The following is a 12,303-nucleotide window of genomic DNA, read 5'->3' as shown; positions in this document are numbered from 1 at the left end:
TAACTATGGAGCTAATTGTTTTACAGTAACTTGACATTCCTGCAGTGCAGAAAAATTAACACTGAAGAGCGAGGAGGACTAAATCGTACCACGCGTGAGCTCCAGTCGCGAATTGGACTTCAGCAGCAGCAAATCGTCAAATTAGCAGCATTCACACTTGCAGATAGAAATATCATTCTTCTATTTTTCAGTCAATTCGCTTCAATGAAGAATTAATGACTCATATCTCACATTGCCATCTTCACCAGACAAAATCGATGGGTACGTGAGCCAAAAACTATTGCAGTGCCGTTGAATCCTTAGTGTTCAGTTAGCTCCAGTGCATGCTAACTTAACAGATATATTTAATACCCTACCGCTAATTGGCATGTTCTCAGCTCTCGCTTCTTGACATGCTTTATATGTAATTTGGCAATTGTAGTTTGTTCAAGGTTTTTCGGCAAGGTATGTGTGGAGACTCGGCCAATCCAAGAGATACGCCCACAAATTGTTCCATTAGTCGAACTCCGCCTATACCGTAGAGAACTTTACTCGTTCTGGAGCAAACTCGTCACGCACGTCGTCCATATACTTACTGTCATACTCAAGCAGCTGACGGTCAAGCCAGCTTCACATAACCAAGCAGAGCTTCCCGCTTTGTTAGTGGCAAACGTGCCATAGGCGCTGCAAATGATGAGAACAACATGGTTGTCCCTCGCAGAATTCAAGCTCCAGCAGCCGGCAGTAACGAAAAGGATCTTCATCCTTTGCACTTAGATGTTTTGCTTCGTTATAGGGTCTGCCAATTTGGCTTGTCATGCGGTCGCGCAGCTGTCTGACACGCTTTGTAGCGACAGAGTAGCTGAGCAGGATAGCACCAACATAAGCACAACCAGGGAAGACAGCCTGGTCAATGATTTTAACATGCAGAGCATATATGTGAGTGTTTTCATTATTGCAGAGCTATGTCCATTGCTCGGTAAGAACTTCTCTACAGCCGGCCACAGTAATTCAGCCAGGGACGCGTGCTCTGAGCTTTCGAGGTTCAACAAATATATTTTTGAAGCTGGGATCTCTCTACTTCTCCTTAGCCTGAATTCGGTTAGCATCCAAGATGTCTGTGAAGATACTGAGAATGGTAATGATTATTGCCTCCAAGGTTCCTCGCAATTGATGGCTGTAAACTGGACTAGCCATGACCATCGCGTTGGTACCCATGATAGCTTTCACAACAACCTGTCATCGGTTTTGGGTTTTTTGCCGCCATATTGGCCATATTTGTTAGGTATGGCTGAGTGACAAACTATATCAGCGGCTTTGGGTTGACCACGAAGCAATATGAATCCAAGACATACTGATAGACGGATGGGGCTCGGCTGCGGCCTAGAAGTAGCCTTGAGCAGAATCATCAAGTTGCCCTCAATCGATACGTTGGCTAGCCCTAGAATAAGAATCTTGTGTTCCAGCGAGAGAATGACAATGCAGTCGCGGTAATAAGTGTGGTGGTCCAGCGGCATGTAAAGAACACCTGCCTGAGCGTTATCCCAAAGTTAGAGAATAAGGGCGCATCGTGATTTAAGTCCGTGTCGAGCTAGAGGTTGCACACGGATGATGGTCTCAGCCACAGATTAATTTGGCTGAACTAGAGGCTAGTCGGATTGCTCCTGGTTTACCAACATCCATCGATAGAAGTGGAACGATCCGAGTTGCGCCAAAATTCAAGCCTCTTCTGCCAAGTGATGTAGTGCAGCAATGGCAAACTAATTTCCGCAACTAAGCGCCGCACGTTCAACGGCTGGTGAATTCGCGGATTTTCAGGAGCTGAGAGCGACCGGATTTTCCGAGCATGCCTACGACATGCTCAGTGTCTGCTCTCGGTCGTAAAGCAACCCTTCCATGTCGAAGAGGGCGAGATGCGGTGCATAATGCAAGCTGTTGAGACGTATGCAGACAGACCTCGATTTATAATGATAAAAGCCCTTCGACATCGCGCACAACATCCTGCCGCGTATGTAGTACGCAGTCCAGTCGAACTAAGCCATCATTGTCAAGTCAGGAAAGCAGAGTTTCAATCATTTCTGCCCTTTGAATCTGCTACAATATGCTGTTCGGAATGGATGACAGAAGCGTCTGGGAGACTGTCAAGGAATAAAATGTATAAGCCGGACATCCTCAACAAATGTTCGATAACACATATTCACTAATTGATCGGTAACTTGCCATATCAAATCAGTTTTCCACTAACTGTATGTCCTCTGGTGTACTATGACAGTGAGCTAGCAAAATCATTCAGTAGTTGTAGGAACTAAGTTAGCTAGTAGCCGAGCTCGTACACCAACGCAGCTTGAGGGGTACAGGTATCCTACTTCGCTAAATTAACAGCGGCGCAAGCCGAGTGCGTACGCACATTTAGCAGTTCTTGAACCTATTATATTTCAACGGCTTCAAGCCAAGCTTACGAATTTCGAGTAATTAGAGTCAGGTCTGCCCCCTTTGTTGCTATTTCATGGAAACGATATGACGGACATCGAGTAACCGGCAGTCACGGAGGAGGAGTCCGCCACCATCGCGTCGGAGGTCGTTCTGTTTGCGCCTGAGGTCGTACAGCATGCGCCAATGGTGGTAAATACAGCTGCGGATCAATATGAAGAGCCAATTATGAGTCGTTGCAGCACACGATGCGCCTACAGTTGTGTCATCCTCCGGTGGACTGACAGGAGAGAAGAGAGCGGTTGGTGCTGCGGCGGCCACGACGCTGCTACTCCGTCGTCGGAAGTGGGTTCTGGTGCCTTCCGGAGTGGTAGTAGTTATTGCGCTCGCAGTTGGGCTTGGTGTTGGGTTGTCCGTGGGACGCTCGGGGACTGAATCGACGGAGCCTGATAGGGGACCGTCGTCGTCACCTGCAGGACCGACTACCAGCGTGAGTTCCGTTGTATCAACTGTTGCCTCGACATATTCTACTATATATTTTCTGTGACGACGTCCTCCGTTGACTCGTATTCTCAAGTGACTACCGCTTACTCCTCCTCGACGACGCTCTTGACGACATCCTCATCGACATCTCCGGTTACCTCTGCATACTCATATTCCGGCATGTCAACAAAATTAACATCGACACTTTTCACGTCTCTGACAACGACCATTGACCTCTGTATACTCACCAGCTATGTTCTCGACTCACCAAGCTTCCAAGTCAGTGACAGTGGCGGCCTGGAAGACTGGTCTCTGTACACGATTGAATTCAACGACGTCAAGTATTCCGTGAACATGTACCTATTCAATGACGTCTACCCGGGTAGCATATTTTTCGATGAATGCCAACGCAAATGCGAGTGCCACGTTAAACCAGAGCGGCGATATTTTGCAGGACATATCGCTGGACGAACCGACAGAGTCTGGCGTCTGCTTTCGTTCCATTGCGTGCTGTCGCCACAGTGGCCCAGCAGTACCGACTATTCGTATTAAAGGTTTCAGATCTATGTGATGCCGGCTAGCGATGACTACCATAACGCGATTGAAACTACACGCCGTCGTATGATGTTTCTGATGGTGGGTACAACAACACCGTTCTCACTGTCGACACTACGTTTACTAAGCTGAGCAACGAAACTGAGTACACTTTCAATCTCTAGTAAGCCGCAGGTTTGAATAGCCAGAAGGAGTTATTGGCTAACAAGGCAGGGTCAATATTTTGTCAAACGACGTACCTGCATTCGGCCAGTATCTATAGTAACCTCGACGATGACTCGTATTCAGATCCAGATCCGGGCATTCCTGTGGCATACATATCGGGCATTTGCAGCTTGACGGAGATGACTGAAGACGATACCTCCGACAAACGCCTGCTAGACCATGCAGTCGACACCACGACCACTTCAAGCAGCAGCTCGACTGCGTCCAGCATGAGCACTACTGCCGCCATTGTGACGCGGATTATCTGCTGAAGTCGTTCGCTGTGTGCGCGATGTTTTGTGATGGTATTGCTGTATGTACTGTATGAGATTGAATGAGATTGAATCGATTCGGCAGACTGACTGGCCGCTGAGACCACGGGATGCTTCTGCAAAATTAATTCTGGAGGCGGGGCAGCCCCTTGCAGTTGTGTGGCGGCGCAGCGCCCCTGAGTAGTGCCGCACGCGAAGGGTCCCTGACACGTGCGGTACGGCCGCGCAAGCCGCCCCTGCCGGCCTGCTGCCTCCTTCGCCGCTCCTCCTTCCCTCCTCTCCCCTCTCTAGGCACTCATTGATCATGTCCAGTAGTAAGTACGGCTCCCTCCACGACGCTCCCGGTCACCGCGCCGCGGTCGCCCACCGCTCCACCTCCGTCGGCGACGATGACGGCGACAGCTCGTCCTACTATGCTGCCGCCGACAATGACTCCCTCATGCCGATGATTGTCTCCTCCCCGACGCTGTACAGTGAGAAAAACCTCTCCCCTCGCACGCGCCGTCGGCCGCGCGTCTACTTTGCTGCGCTCTTCTTCGTCGCTGTCGCCATCGCCGTCGGTCTCGGCGTCGGGCTCACCGTGCGCCATAAGGACTCATCCTCATCGGCGGACGAGAATGATGCCACCGACGCGATCTACGTGGTAGCAGCAAAATACAACGCTTCTGCTACCGCGAACGAGACGGTCTCGGCAAGCTCGACCTACACACCGTACTACGTAAACTCGACATACGCCGCCATGTCGGGCACCGTGTACGCAAACGCAACCGCCACCATGGTCAGCAATTCCACCACCGCATACTACTCGAATGTGACGTACACCACCGCCAGCTACGCGTCGGCATCGATAGTCTCCTACACCAACTCTTCTTACACGCTCTTGAATGCAACTGGATATTAATGATCGGAATGACAAGGGCAGCACCGACTCGTTGAATTCCTACTTGTCGCCCTCAATGAGTGCGTACGGGCTCGGTTTGGTACAATGCGTCAGACGACGCTCGGAGTTTTCAGACAATAGAGTGTGTACTTATCGCACAATCAGGATTTTATTGCTATATGTTTTTGTGTTTGTTTTGATCTAGAGACCCGCATGGTCGCCGATAGGGCTGGCGGATAGAAGTATATATATATCTGGGATAGAAATGCAACGTACATGTTCGAACATCGTGATTTCTCTTATGCACATATTGAGTTACTGTATTTGGAGGATTTACTTCGCAGAGTTTTCTTCGGTGTTAGTTCCCCGCCTCCAGAAACATGAAGTGCATGAATCTGCGTCATCTCGTGATGTCGCCTTGCCCTCGCAATCACGACGCAATTTTCAAGAAATATGCACGATTATCTATAAAACCTACACTATTATCTATAAAACCTACCCGATATGAAGCAGCAAAAAATGTACAATGCAAATATAAGTCGCCTACTTCTTCACCTTCTTGAACAGCTTGAAGTCCCACTTCATGACACGGAAGATGTAATAACAGACAAAAGTGATGCCAACGTTGAACGCTAGGTACACGAATATCAAGCCTACACTGCGCCAACGGTCGCGGTCGTAGTCGATATCCACCGTCTCCAAGAAATCATCGCCGACGGTCCACTTGCAATATCCGCAGCTAGCTGTCGCGTTCGGATTCGATATGTATCCACCTGCTTCCTCGATAAACCTGTTTGCGTATTCATAGCACGTCTGGCCATCCGGTGGGTCGAAGAAGTTGAGTTCCGAGTCGCTGCAGACAACTTCCTTATCGTGCAGCACATCACTGAGCATGCCCTCAATGAAATACGTGAACGGGGAGGCACGCCACATAAATTTCCAAAAGCCGGGCATGAGACTTGGTTCCTGGAACACACCACAGAAAGACATCACAAAGTTCATGATAAGCGATGTGATCACGTTAGCTGTCGCGGTGTCGGCTGAGATCGTCGTGATGGCGACACCGAGCGTAGTGTAGTAAAGCATGTACAGCACGCCGAAAACGAAGTAGAAATACCCCGAGCGCGCGGTAGAGCGGTCGTATCCAATCGGCCAGTAGTAGCAACAGTAGTACAAACATGTGAAGGTGAGGTTATACGGAATCTCGACGAGTATGGTGGATAACATGAGCACGCTCCAGTGGTAAGTGTTTGACGCGCTCTCGCGGACTTCGTAAAGCTCGCGAAGCACAATGACGTGAGGTTGGATCTGGTTCATGAGCGGCACGCCGACAATGAGGGCGAGGATGACGGTGAATAGCAAATTCTCGATGCCCATAATCGACGAGTCCGCCATCCAGAACGAGAAACCAATGAACAGACCAGACGAAAGCATGAGCGTGAGCTTCGCCATCATATACGCGGGGTCACGCCAGTACTGCTGAAACAAGCGCCGCGTGACAACAAACACTTGCACCGGCCAAGTCGCCGCGAACGTGCCGCTGAGCTCCTTGCTCACGTTACGCACAGGCTTGTCCCGCAGCTCGTTGACAAGCTCATCGACCTCCTGTGATGTCTTGACAAAGTTGTCAGAGGTGCGCCAGATGTCATACCAATCACGATCCGTCGCGGCTGTTGCGCCCGCACCGATGCAGTTCAAAATGTACTCCGCCGGGTTCTCGTCGTCGCCACATTTGGGCGCGCCGTGGCTCTCAAAGTAGTCAATCATCGTCGCGGAGTTCTTGCCAATATCTCCAAAATACACCGTCTGCCCGCCCTTCTTGAGAAGGAGTAGCTTGTCAAATTGCTCGAACAGCGTCGCGGAAGGTTGGTGGATCGTGCAGAGAATAGACTGCCCTGCGTTGGCGAGCTTACGAAGAAGCTGGACAACGGCCCATGCAGACTGCGAGTCGAGACCGGAAGTCGGTTCGTCGAGGAAGAGTAAGAGCGACGGCTTCGCCGCTAGTTCCACACCGATAGAAAGTTTCTTGCGCTGTTCGACGTTGAGACCCTCTCCGAGGATACCGACGACCGCCTCGGCGTATTGATTCATGCCAAGCATATCAATCACACGCTCGACGTGCTCGTACTTCTCTTCCTTGGAAACCGAACTCGGCTGCCGCAATTCTGCCGCGAAACGAAGGGACTCGCGAACGGTGGACTCTGCGACGTGGATATCCTGTTGTTGCACATATCCAGTTCTGCGCTTAAAATCCGAAGTAAGTGGTTTTCCGTCAACCAATACATCGCCAGAAATCACGCCGACGTTAATCCGCTGGGCTAGGTTATTCAGCAAGGTAGTCTTGCCTGCCCCAGACTCGCCCATTAGCGCGGTCAATGTGCCCGGCTTGGTATATCCTTGCACATCCATAAGAAGCTGACGATCGACGCCGTTGTCGAGCGTGACGGTGTAATTGAGATGTTGCCATGTGAAAATTTCGTTCATTTTCATTGCTTCAGCGGCTTCAGCGGAGATCTCCTCTTTGTCCTTCTCCGCGAGCTCTTCCTCGGTCGGAAGCCGCTCTGGGCCGTGCCCGCGGAGAAACACAAGAACATCACCCTTGGAACCCGCAGGCGACGTAAACTCAGTACCGAGCGCGTACATCGCGACAAAGAAAATGGCAAAGCCAATGAGAATACCAAAGTTGCGCCACACGTGGCTGAAGGTGAATGAGAACGAATCAGAAATGTAGTCATCGCCTAACACATAAGTGTATCCAGGCTTACTACCCGTCGCGGCGCAAACACGGTGGGACAGGGATTGATTATCGTAACCCTCACCGTAGGGAATGAGCTCTGCCGTGCAGTCCATCTTGCGACCGTGCATGTCGTTCGCCAGAATCGCCTCGAAGCCATAGTGTATAGGGTTCAGCCACTGTAACCAGCCGAACCACGGATGCATCAACGGACTCGGGATAAACTGTGGTTGTTAGTACCAACACGGAACGCAAAAAAATAGGAGATACGTACGAAGCCGGCGTAGACGAGGACTATCATCAGCATAAGACCAGCGATGGCGTTTGCAACATCCAGAGTTGGCGAAAACGAGGAAATCATCTGAAAGAATGTTGTCATGGTGAACGTGATTGTAAACACAAAAAGCAAAAACAAAAAGAACTGCCCCGCCGTGCGCAGGAGATTCGAGAGAAAGTAGAAGATGAGGGCAAAGACAATGATCGACGCGACCTTGATAGGCATCGACGTGACGATGTAGGACATTGCTTCAGCTGCGGGATGATAAAAACCAAAACGCTTCTGCTTCTCTACGATGAGACGCTGCGGGTAAAGCATGGCCATCTCAGCAACAGACTGGACCGTGAAGAACAGCATAGCAAAGAAAAGCAGACCGCCGCGGGAGAACGAGCCATCATAAGAGTCCGGGATATCATAAAAGAGGGAACCAACAAGGAGAGACTGCGCGATAGCAGACACAAGCGAGGAAATTAAGAACGGCTTATCGCCCTTCTGCCGCTGAAACCCACGACGGACAAGAATCTTGAGCTGCATCAAGAACGACAGCGTGTACGGCGAGTTCTTACGCTTGCCGTGCTTGGGTCTCTCCTGCTTGATCGACTGCTGCATATACGATAACGCTTCTGCAGGCGCAAGGGTAGCCTCATATGCGTCCATCTCGGCAATAAGTTTGGCGTGCTGCGGAGACTTTTTCCAGTACTCGGCAAACTGATCGGCGGTGACGGGGACCCGGCCAGCAAAACCCTCGCGGACGAAGCGACCGCTAGGATCGGTAATCGAGGTGAGGAACTCAGGCGTGGTCTGACGTGCCTGACATACGTATCCCATCTCCTCGAAGTACGCACGAGCCTCCCCAACCGGGCCGAAATATATCTGGCGACCGAGGTAGAGCACGGTAACTTTGTCGAAGAGAGTGTAAATATTTTCGCCGGCCTGGTAGATTGCCACAAGCGCTGTGTTGTTCAGCAAATTTGTCGACGTGCGGAGTGTCTGCGCGTACTCGAGCGCTGTGGAAGCGTCAAGACCGCGGGTGGAATTATCCCAGCACACCAGATTCGCTCTGGACGCCATGACCTCGGCAAGTGAAACACGCTTCCGCTCGCCGCCGGAGACGCCTCGGATGTAGTCATTTCCGACCTTGGTGTTGTACGTGTGGCGGAGACCAAATACCGTGGCCAGCACGTCGCGCAAGTCGTTGACATACTCCTTGCGGGAGACATTTCCAGCGCGGATGCGGGGGGCTTTGATGTCGGCGGCGAACGAGAGGGTTTCGTCGACGTTGAGGATGGGGAAGTGCACATCGACTGCGGATGTTAGCGGAGAGACAGTAAAGGAGTAACAAAGGCGTGCGCACGCTCAGGGGAGTAGAGAATGTCGCCCTTGAAGTTCTGCTTGATGGTCTTCTGGTCGACACCGTTGTAGGTGATATTCCCGAGAACCTCCTCGTAGGCGTCGATTTCGCCGGCGACGGTCTTGAGGAAGGTAGAACATCCCGAGCCGGGGCGGCCGAGAACCTAGACATCTCAGTTAGCGTACATTGCTGGGAGTGTGATAACCGGTACTCACCAACAACATCTCGCCGGCACGAACGAGACCATCCATATCCTCGATAAGGTTGCGTGTTTGCTTCTTCTTGGCCTTGAAGATCTGCCCAATGCGAAACGGACCTGCGAGGATGTCGGCGACGGTGACGAGCGCCTTTGTGCCCATGTCAACACCGACGGTGGTCAGCCCACGGAACAGCGCCGACGTTGAGCGCGTGAGGATGCCTTCCGACTCGGACATCTGCATAGTACGCCGGAGCACCCTTTCAAGCTGAAAATCCTCGGGAGAGAGATCTTCCTCAGCATGGGCTGCAGAGCGGGTGGACAACACGCGCACAAGGCGGTCGAGCTGGTCCTGCCCCTCGGTTATGATCCTATGCAGATCCTGGCGCTCCATGGCGTGGACGTGGTCGTCGGACTGGGACTCCGCGTCGCCGAGGGAGGCAGAACCGTCCTTGAAGGAGTCAGAGGAGGACGCGGCAGGGACTGTCATGGCGCAGGTCTTGCGTGGGATGTTTGCACAGGGAGAGGACAATTTGCGGCGGCATAGTGGCTTATATACGCCGGCAGCAGCGAGGAACAGACGGAGCGCATTGCTGCGGTCCAAGGACCCTTGAACCCGCGGAGCCGCACAACCGGTTCGTGAACCGTGCGCCTTGGCAGCTTAAACAAGGGCTTGCCCGAGCATCCGGTACGCAACCGGTTGCAAGCGCCGCACGGCAGCCTCTCCTAATGCGGCGCGCTGCCTCAGGGGCTAAGAGTGTTGAGGGTCAAAAGTGTCCACACCGCGGCAGGCAGCCCGGTAGGCAGCCCGGCCGGCCAATAGGAACGTGCGCGGCCGATCGGATCAGTCGTGTATGATTAATCAAAAGACAGAAGCTCGCTCGCAAAAGAAAAAAGACCGCAATACTGCGGCCAGGTGGCAAGGAAACGAGTGTGTGGACTGTGGACTCTGGTGGGCGGACGCGCCGAGTTGAAGCCGGCAAAAATAAATAAACCTCGAGTCCGCGGCTAAGCGCGCCGCCGGCTCCGTCACGTTTTGAACTCGCCTTGGCCCATGGACAATTGATAAGCGTGTTTACTCTATTTATCAGCTTATATTCTAGTTCTACATTCACTCCGCTCGGGAAGTCTCTCTCTCCACCGCGCCCTCCTGCATCTGCTCGTACCGCCGCCGAGCAGCCGCACTCAGAGCAATACTCTTCTCGACTCCGAACCCGTCCTCAAACAAACCCTGCACCTGCTCCAGTGTCAGGTAGGACGTCTCGGGATACATAAAGTACACCAGCGTCTCGCCAATGAAGCACATCGCCGCGTACACCGCGAATGCTGAGCCGCCGGGAAGGTACTCCATCATCGTCAAGAACGTGCTGCTTACAACTAGATTGAGTGCCCAATTTGTAGCAGTGGCGAGCGAGGTGCCCACTCCCCGCACGCTCATGGGAAAGAGCTCCGACTGTTGCCACGGCACGGGACCGAGGCCGGTAGCGTAGAATGCGACATAGACAACCATCGCGAGCACCACAAACTGCGCCGCGCCGGACCTGTCCGTGCCGTCTTCAGGCGTCAACACTTTCGTCAGCGCAATGGCGGTGGCGATGAGTGCAACACCCATCGCCCACATGGTATACAGCAGCGTGTTGCGCCGACCGAGTCTGTCGATCAGTCCAAACGCGACGAAGGTGAACGCAAGATTTGTCCCCGCGATGCCGAGCGAGACCACCGCCGGGCGCTCAAAACCCGCCATCTCGAAGATTGTGGCGGAAAAGTACATCATCGCGTTGAACCCACATACCTGTTGAATGCCCTGCAAGCCGCACGCGATGATAAGCGAGCGCCTGTACGCGGGCACGCTGACAATCTGTCGCAATTCCACTGCAACCCGTGCGAGCACCGACGCGCCCTCGGAGTGCTGGTCGCTGTTGAAGTGCTTGAGCAACTTGACTTTGCGGTGGATGAGTCGTTCGTGTTGCGCTTCTGCCTCGGGGGACTGCGGCCCCTTTCTCCGTGGCGGCGCATATATGGCGCGTATAACCCCTGCGGCTTCACGCAGGCGCCCCGCCCGCGCTAGGAAGCGTGGCGTTTCCGGCATAAAAACAAATACAACAAGCTGCACAAACGCGGGTAAAGTGCCGAGCGCAACGAGTAGACGCCAGCCGCTTGTGTGCGTCTCCAACACGGCGCCGACGATGTAGGCTACGACCTGGCCGCCCGTGACGGCGATGATGTTGACGATGACGAGACGCCCGCGTAGACGCCCGGGAGCCATTTCAGAGATGTATAATGGCGCAACTAACGACGCGACGCCGACTCCAAGACCCATGATGAGTCTGCCGCGTACCATGACCGTCACGCTGTGTGCGAAGCACTGTGTGAGCGCGCCGATGATAAATACCACGTTCGCGCCGAGAGTTACCCACTTGCGTCCAACCACGTCGGCGAGCACACCCGCCACGAGGCCGCCCAGTAGTGCGCCAAAGGAAGTCGCGGATGTTATGATCTCCTTGTCGGACGGGCTAAGGATACGGCCGAGGTCCATGCCGACAGCCACGAGCGCGCCGGAGATATAACCTGTGTCGTAGCCAAAGAGAAACCCGGAAAAGGAAGTGAGGGCGGTGAGCAGGAATATGAATGGATTAGGCTCGACGTCCTCGATATCCGCCTCCGCGTCGTCGGCATCGTCGTCATCCTCGTTCGCGTTCTCGAGGTCGGTGTCCGCGTCGGAAGGGTAGTCGTACTCATCGTCGGGGTGTGCGCGGAGAAGCAGGGTTGCGCTCTCCGCATCGGGGAGTGTTGCGGGCGCAGCTGCGACAGTTGGCGGCGGCATGCTTACTCGGGGTTTAAGAAGGGGTGCATGAGCGCGTTGTGATGATTGAAGAGGTGTACGCGATAGCGATAGCGTTGAAGAAGCCGAGCGCGCCGCGCGGGTTTATGCTTAGGGTTCT

At 53.2% G+C, this 12,303-nt stretch overlaps 3 protein-coding genes across 3 annotated transcripts; 1 reads left to right on the top strand and 2 right to left on the bottom strand.

Moving 5' to 3' along the window:
- Positions 1–4,227: 4,227 nt before the first annotated feature.
- V1518DRAFT_406890 (uncharacterized protein) lies at positions 4,228–4,824 on the top strand (the record flags this gene model as incomplete). The annotated part of the gene is made up of 1 exon (XM_066901968.1): positions 4,228–4,824. The coding sequence occupies one exon, from the start codon at positions 4,228–4,230 to the stop codon at positions 4,822–4,824; it is 597 nt and encodes a 198-aa protein (XP_066758306.1).
- A 432-nt stretch (positions 4,825–5,256) lies between these two features.
- Positions 5,257–9,933, bottom strand: V1518DRAFT_420752 (ABC-2 type transporter-domain-containing protein). The gene is made up of 4 exons (XM_066905069.1): positions 9,381–9,933; positions 9,169–9,328; positions 7,812–9,118; positions 5,257–7,761 (listed from the first exon to the last, which is right to left on the bottom strand). Exons 1-4 carry the CDS (start codon positions 9,849–9,851, stop codon positions 5,347–5,349), a joined length of 4,353 nt encoding a protein of 1,450 aa, XP_066758305.1. The 5' UTR covers positions 9,852–9,933; the 3' UTR covers positions 5,257–5,346.
- A 487-nt stretch (positions 9,934–10,420) lies between these two features.
- V1518DRAFT_420751 (general substrate transporter) lies at positions 10,421–12,248 on the bottom strand. Its single transcript, XM_066905068.1, has one exon. It carries the CDS (start codon positions 12,183–12,185, stop codon positions 10,473–10,475), a length of 1,713 nt encoding a protein of 570 aa, XP_066758304.1. The 5' UTR covers positions 12,186–12,248; the 3' UTR covers positions 10,421–10,472.
- Between the last annotated feature and the right edge of the window lie 55 nt (positions 12,249–12,303).

This window comes from Limtongia smithiae (genome assembly GCF_038497785.1).
Source record: "Limtongia smithiae strain NRRL Y-17922 unplaced genomic scaffold V1518scaffold_10, whole genome shotgun sequence".
Classification (NCBI taxonomy): domain Eukaryota; kingdom Fungi; phylum Ascomycota; class Lipomycetes; order Lipomycetales; family Lipomycetaceae; genus Limtongia; species Limtongia smithiae.
The sequence above is the reverse complement of the archived record's forward strand: the minus strand, read 5'-3'. Positions and strand labels throughout refer to the sequence as shown.